This window comes from Ranitomeya variabilis, chromosome 5 (genome assembly GCF_051348905.1).
Source record: "Ranitomeya variabilis isolate aRanVar5 chromosome 5, aRanVar5.hap1, whole genome shotgun sequence".
NCBI classification, from domain to species: domain Eukaryota; kingdom Metazoa; phylum Chordata; class Amphibia; order Anura; family Dendrobatidae; genus Ranitomeya; species Ranitomeya variabilis.
In genome coordinates, this window is record NC_135236.1 from 501782248 (window position 1) to 501806683 (window position 24436).

The 24436-nt window shown below is 46.6% G+C and overlaps 1 protein-coding gene across 4 annotated transcripts in view; it reads left to right on the forward strand.

Moving 5' to 3' along the window:
* Positions 1-24436, forward strand: part of EIF4E1B (eukaryotic translation initiation factor 4E family member 1B) — a 94496-nt gene that overhangs the window by 39590 nt on the left and 30470 nt on the right. For 2 of the 4 annotated variants that reach the window (XM_077261124.1, XM_077261126.1), the window contains exon 1: positions 22017-22060. The exons of the other annotated variants lie outside the window; for them this stretch is intronic. In XM_077261124.1, the coding sequence (XP_077117239.1) occupies positions 22043-22060 (18 nt within the window). In that variant the 5' untranslated portion in view covers positions 22017-22042. Of the gene's footprint in view, positions 1-22016; positions 22061-24436 lie in introns of those variants that run through there. 4 annotated transcript variants of the gene reach the window in all.

Sequence of the window (24436 nt, forward strand, 5' to 3'; positions counted from 1 at the left end):
GAACTGCGAACCCATGGATGCTACAGCTCACAGGCACAGTTGTGGCTGAGGATGCATTCCTCATCGTGGATGCATCATTACGTGTCTACGAGGTATGGCGCAACGTAACCTCCTCGTCTTCTTCCTCAGATGACCTACTCAGCTGTGTGCCTCTATGTTCATGCCAATTGGGATATAATAACTCATCATCATCATCCTGTGTGTGCTATCACATTCCTTGCCCTTGGAGTCGCCCTGCTCCATTTCTTGCCCTGACAGCACAGTACAGTCCACGTGAGCCTCAGACAACTGAATCTCATCAGGATCACCTCCCCCCTGGGGTTAGCATCTGATGACGAGGGTCAGGATGCTATTTGGACCCTACTTCGTCCTGCCCCGGATCCAAGCTAAAAAAAATTTGAGCATTGGAGCAGATTTACTCCTATTGACTCTGCGATGCTTTTGAGTAAACTTCTGATGACCGTGGCATAGAATGTGTGAATAGCTCTTCAGAATCACACATCTGTGGTTCCGTCCAGTCAGTTGTACACTTGTAGAGTTGTGATGTGGGGGAAGTTAAGGGAATTTGGGTGCCACCTCTGTGGACTGTACTTAGAGTGATGTTGAGGTGGTGGAATAGGAATAGAGGACACTTGAAGCTGCGCTTGACATCAACTCGAGTACATGCTCTTTCTGGGCATCATCGACAAGGCGTAACGCTGTGCGTCTGCCAAAGAAAGGTAGTGGTGTAGCCTGTCCAGTAAAAGAAGTTGTCAGCTGTCTTTGCATAGGACTTGACATTGCTTCACTAGTGCTTTCACAAACATTACCATCTACACCTTGAACACCAAGTCTAATTCCCCTTCCACCACGGCCTCGCTTTTTCCCAGTCGTGTTGCTCAGATAGTATGGTAGGAGCACAGTATTAGGAACAAAAAATTAGATTTTAAATTCTGCACCAGCTCTGCAAATAGCTGAATTTCAGCAACAGTAAATTCCAAGTTGAAACGTGGCGTGCTGTATCGTGTTAGTCACAGAATTGTTTGAGTGTGGATGAGGCCTGTATGACAAAGAAGTTATGCTACAAACAATTTGAAAGTCAGGTCTCCTACTGTATCACACTAGGAACAGAAGAATTTTTGTGGCCTCTGGATCAGGTCTCTACAGCTTAATTTCAAGACAACAAAATGACAAAGTGTGACACGGCAGATTGTCTAACTTTTTGCAACTGAAAAATTATATATTTTTTTAATGTGCCTTAGGTCTGCAGACAGTTTTATATCACCATAGCACTAAATGACAAGGTGGGATACAGCAGCCTGTTTCACATTTAGCTAGTGAAAAAATATTAATTTGAATGCCATACACATGCATGGAGCACAATAGAAGAAGTGCACAACACACTTGGAGTACATGTGCCCTGCTGGCTTTGTCTGTGGACCACAGTAATGGCCAAAAAAAAGTGCTGGAAGGTAAACTTAGCAGCCACACTGGACACTATCTAGATACACTATCTGATTGATATACAATACAGCTAGCTAAAATCTTGCTGCTAACAGTGCCAGTGACAGGAGCAGCCTCTCTGCGCTGTTACAGTGATAATAAAAAAGATGTCAGCTCTTTATATGAAGAGGGACATGTGATTTCAGCAGCCAATAACACAACCCGTTGTGTCAGGACATTGTGGGTGTTTCCTGCGCCCTGATTGACTAGCCGCAATGTGCACACAAAAGGTTAGGTGAAAAAAAATGACTGTTTACAAGAATGCCGCACCTCTGAGCTCTGAAAACCACCTCTGCTGATCAAACCTATGCCAAACGCTCATGATACACCACCATTATCGTTGCTAAAGAGCTGAAAAAACTTTTGTGGCAATGCAAATATTTTCCCACACTTTTACCGAATGTTAACGATTTTATAAAATTTTGCTTGTGTTTCCAATCACGAATCTGAATGTGCCATATTCGTGCCAAATTTATGTTTGGCAATCGTTTTATGAAGAAAGTTGCTCAACACTACTGAAATCACTCCTGCATTATTACAAAGCACCAGTGATGGTCTTTCTCCTGTCTCTAACATCATGTCCTCCCTCTATCTGACACTGAACCTATCAAAAACTGAACTACTTGTGTTTCTCCCTCCACTAACCTACCTATGCCCGCCATTTCTGTGTGTGGTTCTACCATTCCTCCCCAACAACATGACCGCTGTCTTGGGGGTCATACTTGATTCAGATATTTCATTCACTCCCTGCTAGTGTTGAGCATTCCGATACCGCAAGTATCGGGTATCGGCCGATACTTGCGGGTATCGGAATTCCGATACCGAGATCCGATACTTTTGTGGTATCGGGTATCGGTATCGAAACATTAATGTGTAAAAGAAAGAATTAAAATAAAAAATATTGCTATACTCACCTCTCCGACGCAGCCTGGACCTTACCGAGGGAACCGGCAGCGTTCTTTGCTTAAAATGCGCGCGTTTACTGCCTTCCGTGACGTCACGGCTTGTGATTAGCCGCGTGCCGCCCATGTGGCCACGACGCGACCAATCACAGCAAGCCGTGACGTAATTTTCAGGTCCTGAATGCCTAATTCTAGGCATTCAGGATTTGAAAATTACATTACGGCTTGTGATTGGCCGCGTCGCGGTCACATGGGCGACGCGACCAATCACAAGCCGTGAAGTCACGGGAGGCAGGAAACGCGCGCATTTTAAAATTACGTCACGGCTTGTGATTGGTTGCGTGCCGCCCATGTGACCGCGACGCGACCAATCACAGCATGCCGTGACGTAATTTTCAAATCCTGAATGCCTAGAATTAGGCATTCAGGACCTGAAAATTACGTCACGGCTTGCTGTGATTGGTCGCGTTGCGGCCACATGGGCGGCACGCGACCAATCACAAGCCGTGACGTTACGGAAAGGCAGTAAACGTGCGCATTTTAAGCAAAGAACGCTGCCGGTTCCCTCGGTAAGGTCCAGGCTGCGTCGGAGAGGTGAGTATAGCAATATTTTTTATTTTAATTCTTTCTTTTACACATTAATATGGATCCCAGGGCCTGAAGAAGAGTTTCCTCTCCTTCAGACCCTGGGAACCATCAGGGATACCGTCCGACACTTGAGTCCCATTGACTTGTATTGGTATCGGGTATCGGTATCGGATTAGATCCGATACTTTGCCGGTATCGGCCAATACTTTCCGATACCGATACTTTCAAGTATCGGACGGTATCGCTCAACACTACTCCCTGCATCAGATCACTGGCTCATTCTTGTCATCTACATCTCAAAAACATTTCTAGAATTTGACCTTTTCTTACTTTCTCATTTTCGACTCTGGACTATTGTAACTGTTATTGACTGACCTTGGTTGGAGTAGTGGTATTGCAGCCACCAGGGTCAGCATCGGCAGGTAGCATAGTCAGGAATAGCCAAGGGGTCGGTACACAGGAGACTCAATGTAGTTAAAGGATCAGCAGTTAACGTAGTCAGGAATATACAGGGGTTAGTACAAGGAAGCAGCAGTGAAATCTTGGAATGAAGGAGCAGGTATAAAGAAGCTTGACTAAAGGCTGGCATCTCAATAATCTCACAAGAAAGGAAGTACAATGCCATGTTTAAGGTGGGTGTTCTATCAGCGTGGAGCCAATCAGGAACTCAGGAGGAAGGCAATCAGAAACAACACAGGTACTTGCAGCGCCCCAGAGACCTGGTCGTTGCAGTAACGTCGCTCTGCCGCTAAGGGGAGTGATGTTATGTCTGATTGCACTAAAGGAGTTCACCTGACCAGGTATCACAGTCACACATTACACTTCACACTCTGGCCACCAGGGGGAGCAAAAGGTTCTATGTATTAGGCCACTCATCACACTCTGGTAAAACTGGGGGTTGGATAGGAAGTGAGAGAGAAGCTGACTGGGTTTTGCCCAGGTAACATCTAGTGAGAGAAGAGTGTTGCTTGGGAAGATTCAGGGGGGTCCCTGTCAGGGGTGGGATCCTGACAGAGGCCTAGCGAAAGGACAGATCGTTACGGAGCCGCGCCTGCACTTCATTGCGGCGGCATCTTAAGAAAGGACACGAAGCAAAGTATATTGTGGAGAAGTGAGAAACGAGATCACAGCACAAAGGCGATAGAACCAGTAGGAGTCGTGCCCCGAGATCGGCAACATCCTACTGAGGCACGTAGCCGGTGGCCGGAACGCCGAGGAAGTATTGGGCTCTATGCATTACTTAAAACCAACGGCAGGGCAGTTAATTTTAGGTTGGCTGCCTCACCTTAATCACCTAATGAAGACAATGGAGGCAATTGTGGGAGAGGGGCGTCTCTAGGTTCCCTATAAAATAACTCCAGGCCTACCCCGTCATACGGGTGCGTCCTAGCCAAACCATCTGGGGGACGGAGAGAAAGAACAGAAACATACACGACAGTTGTGAGGACTATCCCGTGGTGCTCAGCAGGGAAGTACTACAACACCCAGGCGCTAGTAGGTAGGCACTGATTTCCACCTGCAAAGGGAACTCTGGATGTGCCTTCGGACCAGCCGTCTCAGCCAGCCCGGTTAGCAGTGCTCTGGATTGCGGATGCCGAAGCCTTCAGTAAAGAGGTAAAGAGACAGCAACCCTGTTTCCTCATTATTTACTGTGACCTACACCACCACCTACACCTTTTATTGGGCGCCCCTTAGCAGGACCATGGACCGGGTCAGGCCACCGTGACATCCCCAGCACCGAGAGATAGACACGGTACCGAGTACCCCGCTGCCCTGCGTCTGGGGGCCGCTCCAACTTGGCGTCACGAACAGGATCTACTTAAGCCTGAGGAGTCAGGTCATGTGTGCCTTAGAACTGTGACTGAATTGTGCTTGAATCGTGATTTATTGCAAAGACTGTGTATTGCTATTTACCTCCAAAAATTCCCGCCAAAACCGCTGCCATTACAGCACCACGAGGAGCGCAGGAGAAGAAGAAGGGCGTGGATTTGTGGGCGTGGACAAAGTGAAGAGCGCGAAGAACCATGGCCGCCCAGTCTTAGTACTTCTGTACCTTGAGGACGTGTCCGTCAGCAGCCGAGATCTGCCTCCTGATCCTCAGTGGAGGGCGGAGACAAAGAAAGCAAAACCGCCCACGAAGGAGAGAGCGGGAAAAGGACCAGGAAGCGAGCCACGTGGAGGACGCCATGGCCAGCCACCCGGAGCCGGAGCGTGGGGTCGGAGCAGAGGACTCTCCCAGTTACCCGGAGGGGCACCGTAACCAGGCCTCCACCGCTGATGCTGATTTCCTGCAGGCCGGCGTGGAAGAGCTCAGCGACCAACTCCTGCAGACACAGCTGAGCACTGAGGCCGGGTGGAAGAAGACCTTCATCGGGAGCCTCACCAGACGCCTGTCGGCAGCCTCGTCTGGTCCGGAGCAGGAAAGAAGTTCCAGCGGTCCGAAGCCAGAAAGCAAGGCCCTGCCGGAAAGCGAGATGCTGCAAACAGAGATGACAACGTTGCAGCACAAGGCCCCACAACCAGCGTTCCAGACCCCAATGGAGACAGAGCAGCTTTTCTACATGCATTTCCATATTTCCCATTAGGGATGGGGGCAGTGTTCTGGATCACTGCGTTGAGAAACACGTGATGGTGTCTCCGCGGTGTTGGATGTTTTGATCTCCACGAGGTCATTCATCCTTACTACTCCACACTGATGAGGGGCAAATACCCCAAAACAGCTGTCTGCGGATGGATACCATGTTTTGGCATAGGTGGTTTTCCTTTATTGGATGCTGCCCTTCCCATGTTTGTTCCTTCCCGGTGAAAGACCTGGCAATTCATTGCTTGCGTTGAGAAACACGTGATGGTGTCTCCGCAGCTTTTCTACATGCATTTGCATATTTCCCATAAGGGATGGGGGCAGTGTTCTGGATCACTGCGTTGAGAAACACGTGATGGTGTCTCCATGGTGTTGGATGTTTTGATCTCCACGAGGTCATTCATCCTTACGTTTATAGCCTTTTCACTAGGCACTGCTCCTAATAGCCAGTTTCCTACTCCACACTGATGGGGGCAAATACCCTGAAACAGCTGTCTGTGGATGGATACCATGTTTTGGCATAGGTGGTTTACCTTTATTGGATGCTGCCCTTCCCGTGGTTGTTCCTTCCCGGTGAAAGACCTGGCTATTCATTGCTTGCATTGAGAAACACGTGATGGTGTCTCCGCAGCTTTTCTACATGCATTTGCATATTTCCCATAAGGGATGGGGCAGTGTTCTGGATCACTGCGTTGAGAAACACGTGATGATGTCTCCGCAGCTTTTCTACATGCACTCGTTATTTATTGCTAACTACACCACCACCACCACCTTTTATTGGGTGCCCCTTAGCAGGACCACGGACCGGGTCGGGCCACCGTGACATCCCCAGCACCGAGAGATAGACCCGGTACCGAGTACCCCGCTGCCCTGCGTCTGGGGGCCGCTCCATACTAATATCTGGTTTAGCAAGGAACTGTCCAGTGTCACGCTGCAGCTATGCAGGTGTCATGATATGGTATGAAATACCATATAAGTTTAGTTTCTCCTGTTAGCCCAGGCTGTGGGCTAAAACCCCCCTTCCCTTTCACTCAGACAAGAGCTTGCCTTGTTATTGTATGTGGGGGAGTTTTATTGAAGAAAGGTATTTACGACTGGCATAACTGCAGTGGAAAGTTGTGCTAGCAGAAACTGGTCTGATCTCCCTTTTAAAACATGCGGTCCTTTGTCCTAATATTGCATGATATTGGGCAAATGATTTAGGCTAGGAAAATAATGGGTACATATTGCTAAAGTCCATCGGCGCCTCTATCCATCACTATAAGCAGGAGCTTCCAAGTCCAACAGGGACAGAGTTTGGATTTCTCTGGAACTGAGTGCCCCTACTAGCCTGAATTTAGTATCCATAGAGAGCAAATCTTAATACAAGATGAATGCTGGGTGTGTTATGATTCTGACATGTTCTGGAGCGGAGATACAGGCATTAGACAAACTTGTGTTAAATTTACTAAGACTGAAGAGAGAGGAGGGTCTGGGTAAGCCAGCCCTTTTGGTGATGTCACCGAGCTACACTTTATAAGTTTCTACCCTTACCCCAGCCTGGAGTCTGTCTGCCGGAGTCTGTGTGAGCCTGATCTTACTCCAAAACCCTGATGAATTGGGACATTTGGGAACTCCGCTTACTAGCCTGGTTGCCTCAAATGATCTGAACACATGTAAGTGTTATTTCTCATTTAATCCCTGTTTGTTTTATAATTACCTTGTACATATTTGCAATTGTCTCTTTTGTAACATCCTTGTAATATTTTTCTATAAACACTGCCTAAACTTTAATGGAGTATAATATTTAATACTAGATTCGTTCTTCATGCTCTAAAACGTATCCTAAGTCTTCTGAAGGGAATTACGCTACTGTTTTGGGTTAGCTTCGGACCCGTTTAACCGAAGCTGGTGGCAGCAATACCATGCACTGTGCCTTTGGGAGTCGTTGTAGCAACGGCGACATTGATAATTATTGTTCCTGCCTGAGCGGGAGTAGTTAAATCGCCTCGTTGCAGCGTGCCCAATAGACAGTACATAGCAGGCAGCCTTTCTGGCGACTAATTACCCTAGGTGCAGTACCTAATCTGACCTGATGGTAAGGGGGGCACAAGAGAGCTGCAAGTTTAAGCGGAACTGTAAAGCGGGATATACAAAAATCCCTGCAGTTCGTGGTATATGGTAGAGCAGTGGGATACCTAAAATAAGCCCCTACTGTAAATCAAGAGGTCAATAGCCTTGTGTGTGTTTTTTTATCACATTGCTTGCAGTGGAGGGATAACTAGGATAAGCCCCCCTGCACATGTGATAGCCGTCTGTTGGCCTAAAGTCACCCCGATCCGTGACGTAGGGGTGACGGTCACGGTGTGAATCGTGACATATTACAGCAGGTAGATGCACGCTCCACTAGATGGCAGTAGAGTGGAGGGAAGACTGCAACACTTGCCAGAGCAGACCTGCAGCACCACAGCGAGGTCACCACCAGGTGGCAACAGGGTAGTCAAACAAACCGCGTCAAAACCAGGAGAGTAACGTAGTACAAAGGGGAAAATCAACTCAGAGTCAGAGATGCGCCAGAAGGTCAATACCAGACGGAAGCAGAAGTACCAGGAGCAAAAGACAGTGTCAGGTCAGAGACAAAGCCGAGTCAAGTACCAGAGAGTCCAAACACAAAGTGAATACACTGAGTCGGAATGAGGTAAGGGGAATGAACAGACACGGGAACAGTCAGGAATTGCAGCAGGACAAATCAGGATATAACCAGAGTCATCTACTCACACCGTAGGCAGAAGCTATAACTGACACCGCCTGTAGGATGCATCGGAGATAAATAGCAGACCTGAGACCAGACTGAGGTTAAAAAAAGTTAACCCCTGACATGATCAGACCAGAAAAAGGGAAGACAGGACTCAAAACCCCGTCTGGATAATGACATCCAGTGAACAGAGGGGGGCTGTAATAGGCGCAGCTTGATGGAAGCCCCACATGACTGTGTTGCTGAGAGGAGGGGTTTGCAGTTCGTATAATAACAAGGGATCGTTACGGGATTGGTGGGAAGTTTGAATGGGGGGGCGTTTTTTGGTGGCACAAGGAGGCGGGGGCTGGAAAGTGCGGGAAGAAGTCATTAGTGCTGTGACTGAGGTGGAGAGAAGACCTGTTACACAAGCGGTACTCACCATGTCATCGGTTGACAGACTTGTAGCGCAGCTGCGCAGGGAAGCACGGTCCATGAGCGACGGATGGCTGGAGGAGCAGCTCACCAGGCTGCTTGGAGACACCGGGAGCTGGGGGAGCAGGACCAGGAGGACGAGGCCGCCAGTGAGGTTATCCTCCGACATGGCACCGCACAGCAGACGCAGGCCGCGGAGCCCCTCCGGGGACTTTGCGGGGGCTGTGGGACGCGGCGCGATCACCCCGCCCGCTCCCCGCTCCGGCAGGAATCCACCCGGCGGCTCTGCCAGCGCGAGTCGGTGACGCAGAGTGGGGACGAGTCAGGCGTGGCCAGACGCCAGGGCCGCACCGGAAGTCAGGGCCGCACCGGAAGTGCGGCCTAGCCCTGGGTGCGTTGGAAGTGCGGCGCCCTCTAGTGGATGCAGGACCCGCCGGAATACAGCGCCGGCAGCGGCGGCAGCAGCGGCGGTACCATTGAGGAGCCCAGCAGCAACACCTGTGACCAGGCGTTCCGTGGCAGGGAGTTCAGAGGCGGGCGCACCGGGATCACGGTCCCCAGGTGGGCCTGTCAGTAGCACTGGACAGCAGAGAAGGGTGATGGGCAGGCTGAATGCGGCTGTTCAGCTGGGCCTGGGACGCGGAGTTCGTGCTGCGGGTGCCGGAGGGGCCAGACTTGCTGGAGGCCGCAGAGGACTACCGACAGCCGAGAGGTCACCATCCGCCAGGAGGTCAAGTGACAGGAACGCTTCACCAGTCTCGGTCCCCCCTGGTGACATGGAGGCCAGGTGCGCGGGCCTGGGGCAGCACAGTGGTAGCAATAACTCCAGATTGGGGAGTGAGCATCCGGACGATGGTGAGCAGCGGGATTCAGGAGACACGGCTGGTGGGAACACAGCACCCGTGCAGCCTCGTGAGTATATGTCTAGTCTTTTTCCGGTGCCGGGTGGGGTGGGGTTAGCGGAAGGGGTAGGGGATGATAGTTCAGTTTTTCCTGGCGTTAGAGAGCTTTTGGCAGGTATGTCGCATATTTTGAGGAGATTGGACGGGGGTGCACCAGATAGCATGGGGGCGTCACCCGCGGGGGCTTGGTTGGCAGATTCTGGTAACGCAGCAGGGGGGGGGCGCCGGCGAGATAGTGAGGTCTGGTGGGCTGCGTCGGCTCAGGCAGCTGGTGTGTCGTGTCGGTTCAAACGGAGACAGGAAAGAAGGATGAGGTGAAATTAGACGATAGGGCGAAAGGGGAGGTTTACTTGTGTTTTGAGGGTCCCCTCGGTGCCTATTTAAGGAGGTGAAGGAAAAGATTTGGAAGGACGAATACGTGGAGATTTTCTCCCTCCTCCCTTTGGAAAAATTTAACTTGGACAAAGGGAAGAAGGATGATAGCAAAAAGGAAGAGGAGGAAAAGAGACGTTGGCGCTTGATTCCGCAGACGTTCGTAAATTGGCAACAGGCTTTTGCCATCTTGGCCAGTGTGATAGGAGAAAAATTCCCGGAAAATTGCACGAGTCTTTTTTGTTACTTCGATTCCATTGGTGAAGCACATCGTACGTATGGGGGCCAGGCTTGGCTGCGCTACGACGAGCAATTTAGGCAGCGGAAGGCGGTTAGGCCCAAGATTAAATGGGATCAAAAGGACATTGGATTGTGGCTGAAGGTGATGGCCCCTGTGCAGGGCCGGTTTTAGACAAAGTGGGGCCCTAGGCAAAAGTTTTAAATGAGGCCCCTAATGCTCACATACATATTGCACCATGACGCTCAAACATTTTGGTTGCATTTACATGCGTTGAGTTCAGACCGTTCGATGCATGCGATTGACAACATTGAAGTCGTTTGGCTCTTGTTTCTCGGCCTCTTTACATCGTCTGAGGACGAATGATGGGGACAGAACACTAGTAGATCAATCTGTCCCCATATAGTATCATGCTATAAGCAGCAGGGGTGTGTGTGTGTGTGTGTGTGTGTGTGTGTGTGTGTGTGTGTGTGTGTGTGTGTGTGTGTGTGTGTATATATATATATACACACACACACACACACTCTAGTCTGTTCAACCATTATTTTAAAATGTGCATGGAACACACACACTATCACTGTATGTTTATATAGAATGCAAAAATTTTTATATATATATATATATATATATATATATATATATATATATATATATATATATATATACACATACACACACAATTAAACACACACGCACATGACACATGCTTATACACACACACTTATACACACATTCATACATGTACATGTCACACACTTATACACACAGACACACATACATACATACATACATACATACATACATGTACACGGCACACACTTATATACACACACACATATATATGGCATGCACTTATACACAGACACATACATAGCATTCTTATACATACACACATACATAGCGCATATATATATATATATATATATATATATATATTAAACACACACATGGCACGCACTTATACACACAAATATATACATGGCACGCACTTATACACATGCATGGCACGCACTTATACACACATATATACATGGCACACATTTATACACACACATATATATATATATATATATATATATATATATATATATATATATATATATACACACACACATACACGGCACACACATGCAGCACAACAAATGCTCATTTGATACATGTGATTCACATAAGCACACACTACACATGACACACGCTATACACACCACACACACACACACACACCTTTATGCTGGAGGGAATGAGATGATGCACACTATCAGATGCAGCTCCTCCTGCTCCCAGCAGACACCTTTCTGCCCTCTCCTCTGCTGGGACTGCCGACAAGAGCAGGAGTTGCTGACAGCAGGACAGGAGCCATCATCACCAGGAGCAGCACACACAGTGGGACGGTGCTCTTTACTTATCTGCCGACTCAGGTTGTTACTGGTGCTGGGTCTCTCTCCCTTCCCCTCAGAGGCTCCGTTCAGCAGGACAGGGCGCTGGCCAATGAGCACTTCTATCACGCTGATGGGGGAGGTTCAGTGGCCGCTGCTCCTGTGCTTCACTGCAGGCTCCTATTTTACTGCTACAAACATTCCCAGAGTACATGGCCTGTGGTGACATCACGGTCACATAGCAGGTCACCTGATCGTGATGTCACTACAGGTCCTTAACCAGTCTCTACTCGGAAGCTTCACTGATAATGCTATTATCAGTGAAGCTTCTGCTGTAGATGCTGGGGGCCCCCAAGGGAGTGGGGGCCCCAGGCAGCTGCCTAGTCTGCCTGGCCCTAACGCCGGCCCTGCCCCTGTGCGGTATGGGCAGTCCTTTCAGGGGGGCGGGGGGGTAGCAGTCAGCAATCAGAACAAGGGGGAGGAGGAGGACAGGGGTCACAGGGGGTTAAAGAAAAAACGGGTACGTGTTGGCAATTTAATGACGGCCAGTGCAAGTATGGCAATACCTGCAAGTTCAAGCATGTATGCTCCCATTGCAGCGGGGCCTCCCATGGGGCTTCAAAATGTTTCAAAAAAGCAAGGGGCAAGCCATCAGTGAGTAGCGATCATGGGGGCGACGCCAGTGAGGCTTCAAAAGATGGCCCCCTATCTAAGTAGATATCCGGACCAGTTGAAGGCGGTGGTCATTAGGGACGGTTTTGCTGAAGGTTTTAGGATTCCTCGCCCGACTCATGTGGTCCCCTTTTCTATAAAAAATTTGAGGTCAGCAGGTTTGCATGCGGATGTGGTTACAGCTAAGTTAGCGAAAGAGGTGGAGCTGGGGAGAATGGCGGGGCCGTTTAGTTCGTTGCCCATGGAAGGGGTGATTGTTTCTCTGTTGGGAGTGGTGCCCAAGAAGGAGCCGAATAAGTTTCATTTAATTCAGCATCTGTTGCACCCAAAAGGTTGTTCTGTGAATGATGGCATCGCGGAGGAATTATGCTCTGTTGTGTACACGTCATTTGACGCGGCTGTGCAGTGGGTTCGTATGTATGGGGCAGGGGCTTTGATGGCAAAGACAGACATTGAGTCTGCCTTTTGGCTTCTGCCGGTGCATCCGGAGAGCATTCCGTTGCTAGGTTGCTGTTGGAAAGGAGGTTTTTATTTGGACAGGTGTTTGCCTATGGGCTGTTCGATTTCTTGTTCGTTGTTCGAGACTTTCAGTACTTTTCTGGAATGGGTTGTTAGAGACTTTTCCGATGTTCCTTCAGTCATTCATTACATAGATGATTTTTTGTTTGTGGGTCCTCCGGACTCTGTTGTATGTGGAAATTTACTGGCCACTATGGAATGGGTGGCTGGGCATTTCGGCGTCCCTTTGGCGCAGGAAAAAACAGAGGGCCCCCGCACGGTTTTAAGTTTTCTCGGGATTCTTATCGATTCGGAAAAGATGGAGTGCAGGTTTCCTGATGACAAGTTGTTGTCGCTTAAGCAGGAGGTGCTTAGAATTTGAAAATTGAGAAAAGCGACGTTGAAAGAGTTGCAGTCGTTGCTGGGTCGCCTGAATTGTGCGTGCCGTATCATGCCTATGGGCAGGATTTTTTGCCGCAGGTTGTCCAGAGCTACGGTGGGAGTCATCATTTCATACGCCTGAGTAGAGAGCACAGGGATGATTTGCTAGTTTGGCAGCGTTTCCTGGAAAATTATAACGGCAGGGCGTTGATTCAACAGGAGGATTTGAATGCCTTTGATTGCGAAATTTATACGGACGCAGCGGGTGGAGTTGGGTATGATGCCTATTGCGGAGGTAAATGGAGTGTCGGAGTGTGGCCGGAAGAGTGGTGAAAAAATGGGCTTACCAGAAATTTGGCGTTGTTGGAATTGTTCCCAATCGTGGTGGCAGCGTTTATTTGGGGCAACATTTTTAAGGATCGACGTGTACGCTTTCACTGCGATAATTACTGACACCACGCTCAAGTTAACAGCCTATCTTCTTCTTCCCCTCCGGTGATCAGGTTGGTTAGGGAGTTGGTGTTGAGGTGTTTGGAATTGAATTCTTGGATTTTGGCTGTGCATGTGCCAGGTGTTCAAAACTCTATAGCCGATGCTTTGTCTCGTTTGCAGTGGGATCGATTCTGGGAGTTGGCACCAGATTCGGAACCTACAGGAGCGGGATGTCCTTCGCATCTGTGGCAGATTGCTGCGGACGGGGTGGTCGGTTGATCCAAGCCTCCGTTTCGAGCCGGACATGGTCAGATTATGAAGTGGCATGGGATATGTGGGAAGGATGGTTGGTCCAATGCGGCTCAGTGGAGTCTGACGGCAATAGGACTATGGCGTTGTTGGCATTGATGGGTAAGGCGGTCGAATGGGGATGGTCCGTGTCCAGGTTAAACAAAGTTATTGCGGGTCTGGCTTTCAGTTTTCGTTTGCAGGGTTCGGCTGACGTGACAAAAAATTTTGTGATAAGGCAGGCTTTGAAGGGTTTTCGAAAAGGAAACGTGACTTTTGATAAGCGTAGGCCGATTTCTTTTGGGATGCTGGAGCGGCTGGGTGAGGTCTTGGGTGTTATTTGTAGTTCCCAGTTCGAGGTCTTACTGTTTCGGTTGGCCTTTTCTTTAGCGTTTTTTGGGGCTTTGCGCTTGGGGGAGTTGGTTTCCCCGAATAAAGATAAGGCGGGTGGTCTTTTAGCGGAAGATGTCGATTTTTGGGCGGGAGGTATTGTTTTTTGGATCAGGCGTTCTAAGACTGATCAGCTCGGAAGGGGTAAGCGACTGTAGTGAGATGTGCGCGCAGCATTGTTTGGAAGCCTACTGGAGTCTGTGGCCGCTGAGGGCTGGCCCCTTGTTACGACACCAGACAGGGGAATTCTTGTCACGTTTCCAATTTACGGCTATATTAAAAAGAGGCTTGGGATTTTTGGGAGTTAACCCGAAGGATTTCGGGTCGCATTGGTTTCAAATTGGTGCCGCGTCTGAAGCCGATGGTTTGGGCTTGGGCGCGGATGTCATCAAGAGAATAGGCAGATGGAGTTCGAATCATTATCTGTCTTATGTTAGGCATTAAGTCAAGGGTACTGGGGTCGAGTTATGGCGTGTTGTTAACTGTTGTTATGTTTTCCAGGTCGAACCTCCCTCTTGGCTTGGATTGTCGGACATTCATTCGTTCACTGGGGTGCTCTTCCGGCGGATGCTAGGCCAAATGGTAGGCAATTAGGTTTCGGCCGGGATGCCGTGGTTATTAGATGGTTAAGCTTTCGGGGTATGTTGTGGGGGAGGTTGTTGTCGGAATTTTCTAATGCCGCTAGGCTGGATCAACCCCCGGACATCGTGGTGGTTCACCTCGGAGGAAACGATTTGGGAACGAGACCAGTGAGGGAATTGATTCGGGATATCCATTTCGATTTTTTGAGATTGTGGGTATCTTTTCCTGGTGTTTTGACGGTTTGGTCAGACATTGTGCCACGGCGGAAGCGGCGGGACGCACGTTCTCAAAAAGGGATTAATAGGGCCCGGGTGAAGCTGAATAGAGCGGTGGCAAGTTTTGTGCCTCGGAACGGAGGTATCGCCGTGAGACATTTTGACCTAGAGGCTGGGGTCGGCAATTTTTGGAGGGATGATGGAGTGCATTTCAATGATATAGGTATGGATTTATGGGCTTTCGGTCTACAGGAAGGAGTAGAAAGAGCTTTGGTGGCGGTGGGGCACTCACGAGCCTGAGGTGGTCAGGGCTGTTCGTGTGTGGCGGGGGTGGGGTTCTTGGAGTTGATGATGACATTTTAAGGGGTTGATCTGGCTTTTGTTTACGGGCTCTGGACTGGGAGTTTACCTCCGGAGCTTTGGGGTTTGGTTTGCCCGAAATGGGTTACATGGTGCCCTCGAGCTGGTGGTCACGGCTGAGGGTAAAGTAGTGTTTGGTTTTAAATTTTGGTGGTGGCTTTCTGCCTATTTTTTAGCCAGATTTCTTAGCTCCAAGAACCCTCCCCTCAAGGTTTTACATATGCAAAGGTATACATGTTGTTATTCATGTAATTGTTTGTTTAATAAAATGGCCGCTGTGGCCAACTTATCCAAAGAAAATTATGTGTTTTGTTTTAATTTTAATAGTTGGCAGGCGGGGTCTTTTAAATGGGGCACGGTAGGGGGTTACGAAGATTGGGTACTGAAAAGACCCAGTCTTGGCGATACGCGGTCATGAATAGCTCAGAGGGAAGAGCTGGTGCACATGAGCTACTGGGTTCGAGTCCTGACAGTGACTCTCTGCTAATCGGTCTCCCTCTTACAAAAGTCGCCCCTCTCCAACCTGTCCTGAATGCAGCAGCCAGGATCATATTCCTCACCAACCATTACACTGATACATCTACCCTCTACCAGTTGTTGCAGTCGTTACCCATCCCCTACAGAGTGCAATATAAGCTTATCACTCTCAACCACAAAGCACTCCACGGTTCAGCACCACCCTACATCTCCTCCCTCGTCTCAGTCTACGACCCTACCCATGCACTTTATTCTGCTAATGACCTAAGATTCACATCCTTAATAATTCGAACGTGCCATCTCCAAGACTTCTCGAGTGCTGTGAAAATTCTTTGGAATGCAATAGCCAGGAAAATTCGATTATCCCCCAATACCCACAGTTTTAAGTGTGCCCTAAAAACTCATTTATTCAGACTGGCCTACTGCTTCAACACATTTTTCTAACTATCCCTGTGTTTCCCATTCAAAATTTTCTTCATAACCAGGACCCTCATATCATGTTCTCACATACTTTATGCATTTAATAGCCCTGTGTGTCTGCACTTTTACATATTCTGGCTGATAACCGGTTCATGCAGCATTACACGAACAACCGATTTATTACATTATGGCTGGTCAGAACAATGAAAGCAATTGTTACCATCCACCTTTCGTGTCTCCCTTATTTCGTCATAGATTGTAACCTTGTGAGCGGGGCCCTCATTCCTCTTGATATCTGTTGATTGATGTGATTATTGTTATTCTGTTATGTCTTGTATTGTTTGTGCAATTCCCCTCTAAAATGTAAAGTGCTGAGGAATATGTTGGCACTAAATAATAATAATAATTATATTTCTAATTATTATGACCACTAGCAACTAACTAAGGCAGTTGTGGATTCTCTCTTACGCAAGAGAATCAGCTGATTATGGTAATGTCAGAGTGTCACCTTAGTGTGATTCGATGAGAGAATCATATCACAGGTGCAGAGAATACAGAGAACTTCATTTCTCCATCTTCTCCATCCTCTGCGTCAGCGGTAATCGCACTACACTATCAATGAGGTTATTAATAGTTGTCTGAGGAGTGTTCTGCCACACTGAATGCATTGGTGTACGCAAATCATCAAGATCCATTGCTGGCAGTTCACTTTGCAATGATGTCCCAGTGTCTTGGACCCACTTTTGATCAGCGCGTAAATTTTTACAATCCTTGTTGCATCTCATGTAAAGAGAAAAATGTCTTCCCTCCTAATAACCGTTAGTGTACTATCTGATTTTTGAATGAGGTGATTGACTTGCAATGGAAGTATGACCTGCAACACAGATCAAAGCAGGGTATGTGTAAAGGAACATTCATTATAATGGGTCTGCTATCAATCTGAAAAAATAACTGTTAGCACATGTACTGAAAAATATGATGTGTGAAATAGGCATTCACTGTATTTATTATTTTATCGTTAATATGACAAGGTGGAGCTTTTTTGGACTCATTTGACTGGGACGCTAACTGCAGTGTGATGCCCTGATAGCAGCCCTGTCTACATGCTCTTTATTTTTTTTTTTTAACTATAGCTGTCCGCAGTTTTTCTATTTCACCACTAGATGTCAGCACATGCAAAACTGAAGTATTTTATTATTTATTTGGATTTTTACACATTTTGTCACAAATAAAAAGAAAATCCTTAAAAATGTTAAAAGATATTCTACGGTCTGTTGATAGTGTCCCTTTAATAAACTGAGCAGAGATGGTCAGCCTTTTATGATGTAAGCATATAGTCTGTATTTACACACAGAATGATACTACATTCTTCACACAATTTCATTATGGTTTTAGTTGCATTTTTAAAATGGATCCAGGTGAAACTGGCATCAGTGGGCTCCCCACCCGCACAGCCTGGTCGCAATGGCACCCTCTATGGTCCGTTATTGCCGCAGACCTTGAAAATTGCGGCGATACAGCCCGCAATAACGGGCTGCAAAAAGCACGGCACGTGTAAAAAAATCCTAATACTAAGGAAATCCTGAAAAAATGATGTGTTGGGGCCATGAGGACTGGAATTTGGGAAACAAATTTTTGGTCACAAAACACTGTCACAGGCCACAATATAAGTTTTGTGCAACTGTCGCGGATTGCAATTTTTTATTACGGATTTGAAAATCTAAAATCGTGGCAAAACAGCAGGTTGCATATGAATCGCACTAAATTCTCCTGGTGGCATTTTTATTATTATTATTATTATTATTATTATTATTATTACCGTATATACTCGAGTATAAGCCGACCCGAGTATAAGCCGACCCCCCTTATTTTGCAACAAAAAACTGGGAAAACTTAATAACTCGAGTATAAGCCTAGGGTGGAAAATAGAGCAGCTACCGGTAAATGTCAAAAATAAAAATAGATGCCAATAAAAGTAAAATTAATTGAGACATCAGTAGGTTAAGTGTTTTTGAATATCCATATTGAATCAGGAGCCCCATATAATGCTCCATGCAGTTCATTATGGCCCCATAAGATGCTCCATATACAAATATGCCCCATATAATGCTCCATGCAGTTCTTTATGGCCCCATAAGATGCCCCATATAATGCTCCATTCAGTTCTTTATGGCCCCATAGATGCCCCATATAATGCTCCATTCAGTTCTTTATGGCCCCATAGATGCCCCATATAATGCTCCATTCAGTTCTTTATGGCCCCATAGATGCCCCATATAATGCTCCATGCAGTTCATTACGGCCCCATAGTCTAGATACCCCATATACAAATATGCCCCATATACAAATATGCCCCATATAATGCTCCATGCAGTTCTTTATGGCCCCATAGACGCTGCATATAGCATTGTGCCACATGTAATGCTGCTGCTGCACTAAAAAAAAATGACATACTCACCTCTCGTCGCTGCCCGCTGCTCCTCAGCGTCCCGTCTCTCTGCACTGACTGTTCAGGCAGAGGGCGGGGCGTACACTAATACGACATCGCACCCTCTGTCCTGAACAGTCCCTGCAGAGGATGCGGAAGACGAGGCGGTGGTGGAACGCGGAAAGGTGAATATGACATACTCACCTGTTCCTGGCGCTCCTGACGCGGTCCCTGCATGTCCCACGTCTCCGGGAGCGGCAGCTTCTTCCTGTAGTGAGCGGTCACATGGCACCGCTCATTACAGTAATGAATATGCAGCTCCACCCCTATGGGTGTGAAGTCCATATTCATAACTTTAATGAGCGGTACCAGTGACCGCTGAACACGGGAAGAAGCTGCAGCGCCCGAAGACCGTGGGACATGCAGGGACCACGTCAGGAGTGCCGGGAGCAGGTGAGTATTTGACAGGCGTCACTCCCCCTCACCCGCCGACCCCCCCGCCTTCCATGACTCGAGTATAAGCCGAAAGGGGCACTTTCAGCCCATTTTTTTGGGCTGAAAATCTCAGCTTATACTCGAGTATACAGTACAGACCAAAAGTTTGGACACACCTTCTCATTTAAAGATTTTTCTGTATTTTCTTGACTATGCAAATTGTACATTCACACTGAAGGCATCAAAACTATGAATTACCAATGACACGGATGTAAAAACGGACACACGTAACATATACTAATGACACTGATGGTAAAAATGGAAACATGGACCATACACTAATGACACTGATGGTAAAAACGGACACACGGACCATACACTAATGACACTGATGGTAAAAATGGACACACGGAACATATACTAATGACACTGATGGTAAAAACTAACACATGGACCATACACTAATGACACTGATGTAAAAACAGACACTCGGAACATATACTAATGACACTGATGTAAAAACGGACACACAGACCATACACTAATGACACTGATGGTAAAAACGGACACACGAACCATACACTAATGACACTGATGATAAAAACGAACACACGGACCATATACTAATGACACTGTTGTAAAAACGGACACACGGACCATACACTAATGACACTGATGGTAAAAACGGACACACGGACCATACACTTATGACACTAATGGTAAAAACGGACACACGGATCATACACTAATGACACTGATAGCAAAAACGGACACACGGACCATTCACTAATGACACTGATAGTAAAAACAAACACTCGGAACATATACTAATGACACTGATAGTAAAAACGGACACACGGACCATAGACCAAAGACACTGATGGTAAAAATGGAAACATGGACCATACACTAATGACACTGATGGTAAAAACGGACACACGGACCATACACTAATGACACTGATGGTAAAAACGGACACACGGACCATATACTAATGACACTGATGTAAAAACGGACACACGTAACATATACTAATGACACTGATGGTAAAAATGGAAACATGGACCATACACTAATGACACTGATGGTAAAAACGGACACACGGACCATACACTAATGACACTGATGGTAAAAACGGACCCGGACCATATACTAATGACACTGATGTAAAAACGGACACACGGACCATACACTAATGACACTGATGGTAAAAACGGACACACGGACCATACACTAATGACACTGATGGTAAAAACGGACACACGGACCATATACTAATGACACTGATGTAAAAACGGACACGGACCATACACTAATGACACTGATGTAAAAACGGACACACGGACCATACACTAATGACACTGATGGTAAAAATGGACACACGGAACACATACTAATGACACTGATGGTAAGGCCGGCGTCACACTGGCATATTGCATCCGATGCAAGATCATCGGATGCGATATGCTAATGACACTCGGCTCCTGCTCGCAGCAGAGCAGGAGCCGAGTGTCATGCGTCTGTGCTCCGATTCTCTCGCACAGGGAGGATCGGAGCACAGCTGCGGAGGAGGCGGAGAAATGAATTTCTCCATCTCCTCCATTGCTGGGGTCCGCTTATAACGCACAGCACTCGGATGATATCCGAGTGGTGTGCGCTGTCTCACTCGCACCCATAGGCTTATATGGGTGCGAGTGAGCCCAGAGTTTTCCTCGGTCCGAGACAATCACAGCATGCTGCGATTGTCTCGGACCGAAGAAAACGTCCGACAAAAGGTCGGCTGCTGGGAGCTGCCCCATATGTTAACATTGGTCCGAGTGCAATGCGATTTTTTATCGCATTGCACTCGGCCGTTTAAAACGCCAGTGTGACGCCGGCCTAAAACGGACAAACGGACCATATACTAATGACACTGATAGCAAAAGCGGACACACGGACCATACACTAATGACACTGATGTAAAAACGGACACACGGACCATACACTAATGACACTGATGGTAAAAATGGACACACGGACCATACACTAATGACACTGATAGTAAAAATGGACACACGGATCATACACTGCCGACTTCAACTCAAAAATATTTCACGAATCCGTTCATTCCTCAACCAAGAATCTGCAAAAACCCTAGTCCATGCCCTCATCATCTCTCGCCTTGACTACTGCAACCTCCTGCTCTGTGGCCTCCCCTCTCCACGCCAATTTTTTCCGCGATTTAACCCTTTATTTTACAAGCTACAGCGTCCAAATTTTGCACATACAGACTACTAACATTAGTAGTGTGGAATATGCAAAAAAAAAAAGGGATATGAGATGGTTTACTGTATGTAAACCATGTCTCATATCATGTCGGGTTTGTGAAGGAGAAAGAAAAAGCTGGCAATTTAATTACCGGCTTTTCTATAGAACACCGCTGCGTATTTCTCGCAAGTCACACTGCTGGTCCGTGTGGAATCTGATTTTTTCTCGCACCCATAGACTTGCATACGGCCGAGAAAATATCGGATGATGGGAGCTGCCCCATAGATTAACATTGGGTCGAGCGCTATGCGATTTTTTCTCGCATTGCACTCGTCCGTATTACGGTCTAGTGTGACCCCGGCCTAATGGTTTAAACAGACACACGGACCATACACTAATGACACTGATGTAAAAACGGACACACGGATCATATACTAATGACACTCATGTAAAAACAGACACAGGGATCATACACTAATGACACACAGGTACAATTTTCTCACATACGTGTTTAAATCCGGACATGTGAATGACGCCTTATAGGAAGGGTTCTGCAACTTTAAGATGTAATTATGCTCCATATAAAAAGTGGGAGGGAAACTCTCAGGATATCCTTTGGTAATCAAATATGGCAACAGCTGAAAGAGTAAGTGGTGGTGAAGCAACATGCACAATGGCTTACTTCATGTGGTTTTAAATGATTAATACGGCATATGATATGTTCCTAGAACAAGGCCTTCACACAGGGTTTTTTGTGGCTTTTTATAGAACAGATAGTTTAAAAGTTAACTTATAAAGTGAGCAGAGAGGTTAAAAAAGGTGAAAATGCTGTGTCTGTAGGTAATCTCATTATTGACTCCCTGCAAACCCATTCACTCCTTCAGTATTTGGTCAGTATTTTACCTCAGTATGTGTAAGCCAAAACCAGGAGTGGGTGATAATACAGGAGTGGTGACGTGTTTCTATTATACTTTTCCTCTGATTGTTCCACTCTTGATTTTGGATTACACATACTGAGGTAAAATACTGACTAAATAATGAACGTGACCTGAGTTGTGTGTGAAGTTATCTGAAGATTGACCTTTAATTCAATTAGGGTATGTACACATGTGGACTCCTCTTAGTCCATATATATATATATTTTTTTTTCTTCTTTCACAGAATCCCCAAATTTTTGAGGGTTTGGAGAGTTTCTGCTGCAAGTCCTCAAAAAAACTGTTTGCATATCCTTACCATACACTTTTTGCTGCTGTGTTTTTGTGCGTCTTTGGTGTGCAATGTTTATGTAGAGGCTTGTGTTGGATGCCTACTGGTATTTGGTTTGAGGAAACTTTATTCATATACTTGTGTGGTTTAAATGAATGACTGCGTTTTTGAGGTGTGTCTAGGTTGTGGGTTTTTTTTAATTTTTTTAGCCAGTGAAAACGAATATACATTTGACTGGATTTTTCGCATCTAGTGCAATTCTACGGGAGAAATCCTCATGTAGCTCTGTGTACGTGGTTCTATACATAGTCTTCATAGAAAGTACCCATAGTTTTATAGGTAGGGTAATTTACATATCCATGTGGGGTTTTTTGTCTGGTGGTTTTTTTTGGGTTTTTTTTGTTTGTTTTTTCCTTGTAGCTTAACGAATCACAGCTGACTTTAGTCTTTACCTTCTGCTACACTGTGATCAAACTATCCCAGACCTCAATGTCCAATCTGTGCGACTACAATGTAAAGTGCAACTTTTTAGTTAATTTTTCCCTTTTTTATTTATTTATTTATTTTGAACACTGCAATAAGACTCCCAAATGTCGTATGCTGTGATGGACAGAGAGGGACATTTTGCAGTCCAATAGATCATCAAAATATAGAATTCCACCTGCTTCGGAGGTAGAAGTCGCCCCCTTACTTCTGGAGGCTATACATGAACAGTGACTCCATTGGTTTTCCTTCAAATGAATGTCTCCATTGACGTTCCTGTCGGACTATGAAGTCTGGAGATTTTTACAAACTCTAACTGTACTGCTTGGCAGAAAGCGCTGTGTTAGGCTATGTGCACACGTTGCGGAGTAGCCTTAGGAATTTCTGGTGCGAATTCTGCCTCTCCTGGCAGAAACCGCAGCTGCGGATTTGTCGCTTTCTGTGCGTTTTTGCTGTGTCTTTTTGCGGATTTGCTGCGTTTCTTACCCCTGCGGATTTCTATAATGGAATGGGTACAAAAACACTGCAGATCCGCAAAAAAGTGACATGCTACTTCTTCTTTTAAACCGCACCGTTTCCGCACCGGATTTTCCGCAACGTGTGCACAGCTTTTTTTTTTTTCTTATTATTGATTTACATTGTACTGTAAACCATTGCGGATCTGCAGCGTTTCTGCACCGCAAAAAACGCTGCGGATCTGCAGAGAATCCGCAATGTATGCACATAGCCTTAGGGTTCATTCAGATGTCCGTTATTCATGTAAGAGTGCTGTCTGTATTTCTCATGGATAGCACTCGTACATATGTTAGTTTGAGGCTGTTTACATGTCCCAAGTGTATGTGAACTTTGTCTTTTGCGCGCTGTTAGGCAGTCCCTGCATGTGTCGTGGCTGTCTAACAGCCGCGGGGACTCCAACATATTATTCAAGTACACCACAGACGCTCTGTTAGAAGCGGAACATGCTTGGATGACACCTTATCTGAGCACTTTCACTCATCGCTATTATTTCCAAGAGGGGAAGACACAGGGTAAATTTTTTACAGAATTGTATTTGCTCTATAAAGTTGAGACATGACACCTACAGTACCAATATGGTGCATGAAATTTTTAGAATGTTCACCTCATAAACTAACTTACTCTGCAGATGTGAAGTCTGCCACATGTGAAAAAGTAAAATGAATAGCTTAACCCCTTAACGACTGCGATATGCCTTTTAACGGCGGCAGTTAAGGGTACTTAAACCACAGTACGGCACTGAGGAAAAGTGGCATAGCGCGCCCCCGAGTCAGAATTTCTCCAGGGTCTGCGATTGCTGTTATTAAAGGGCCACTGT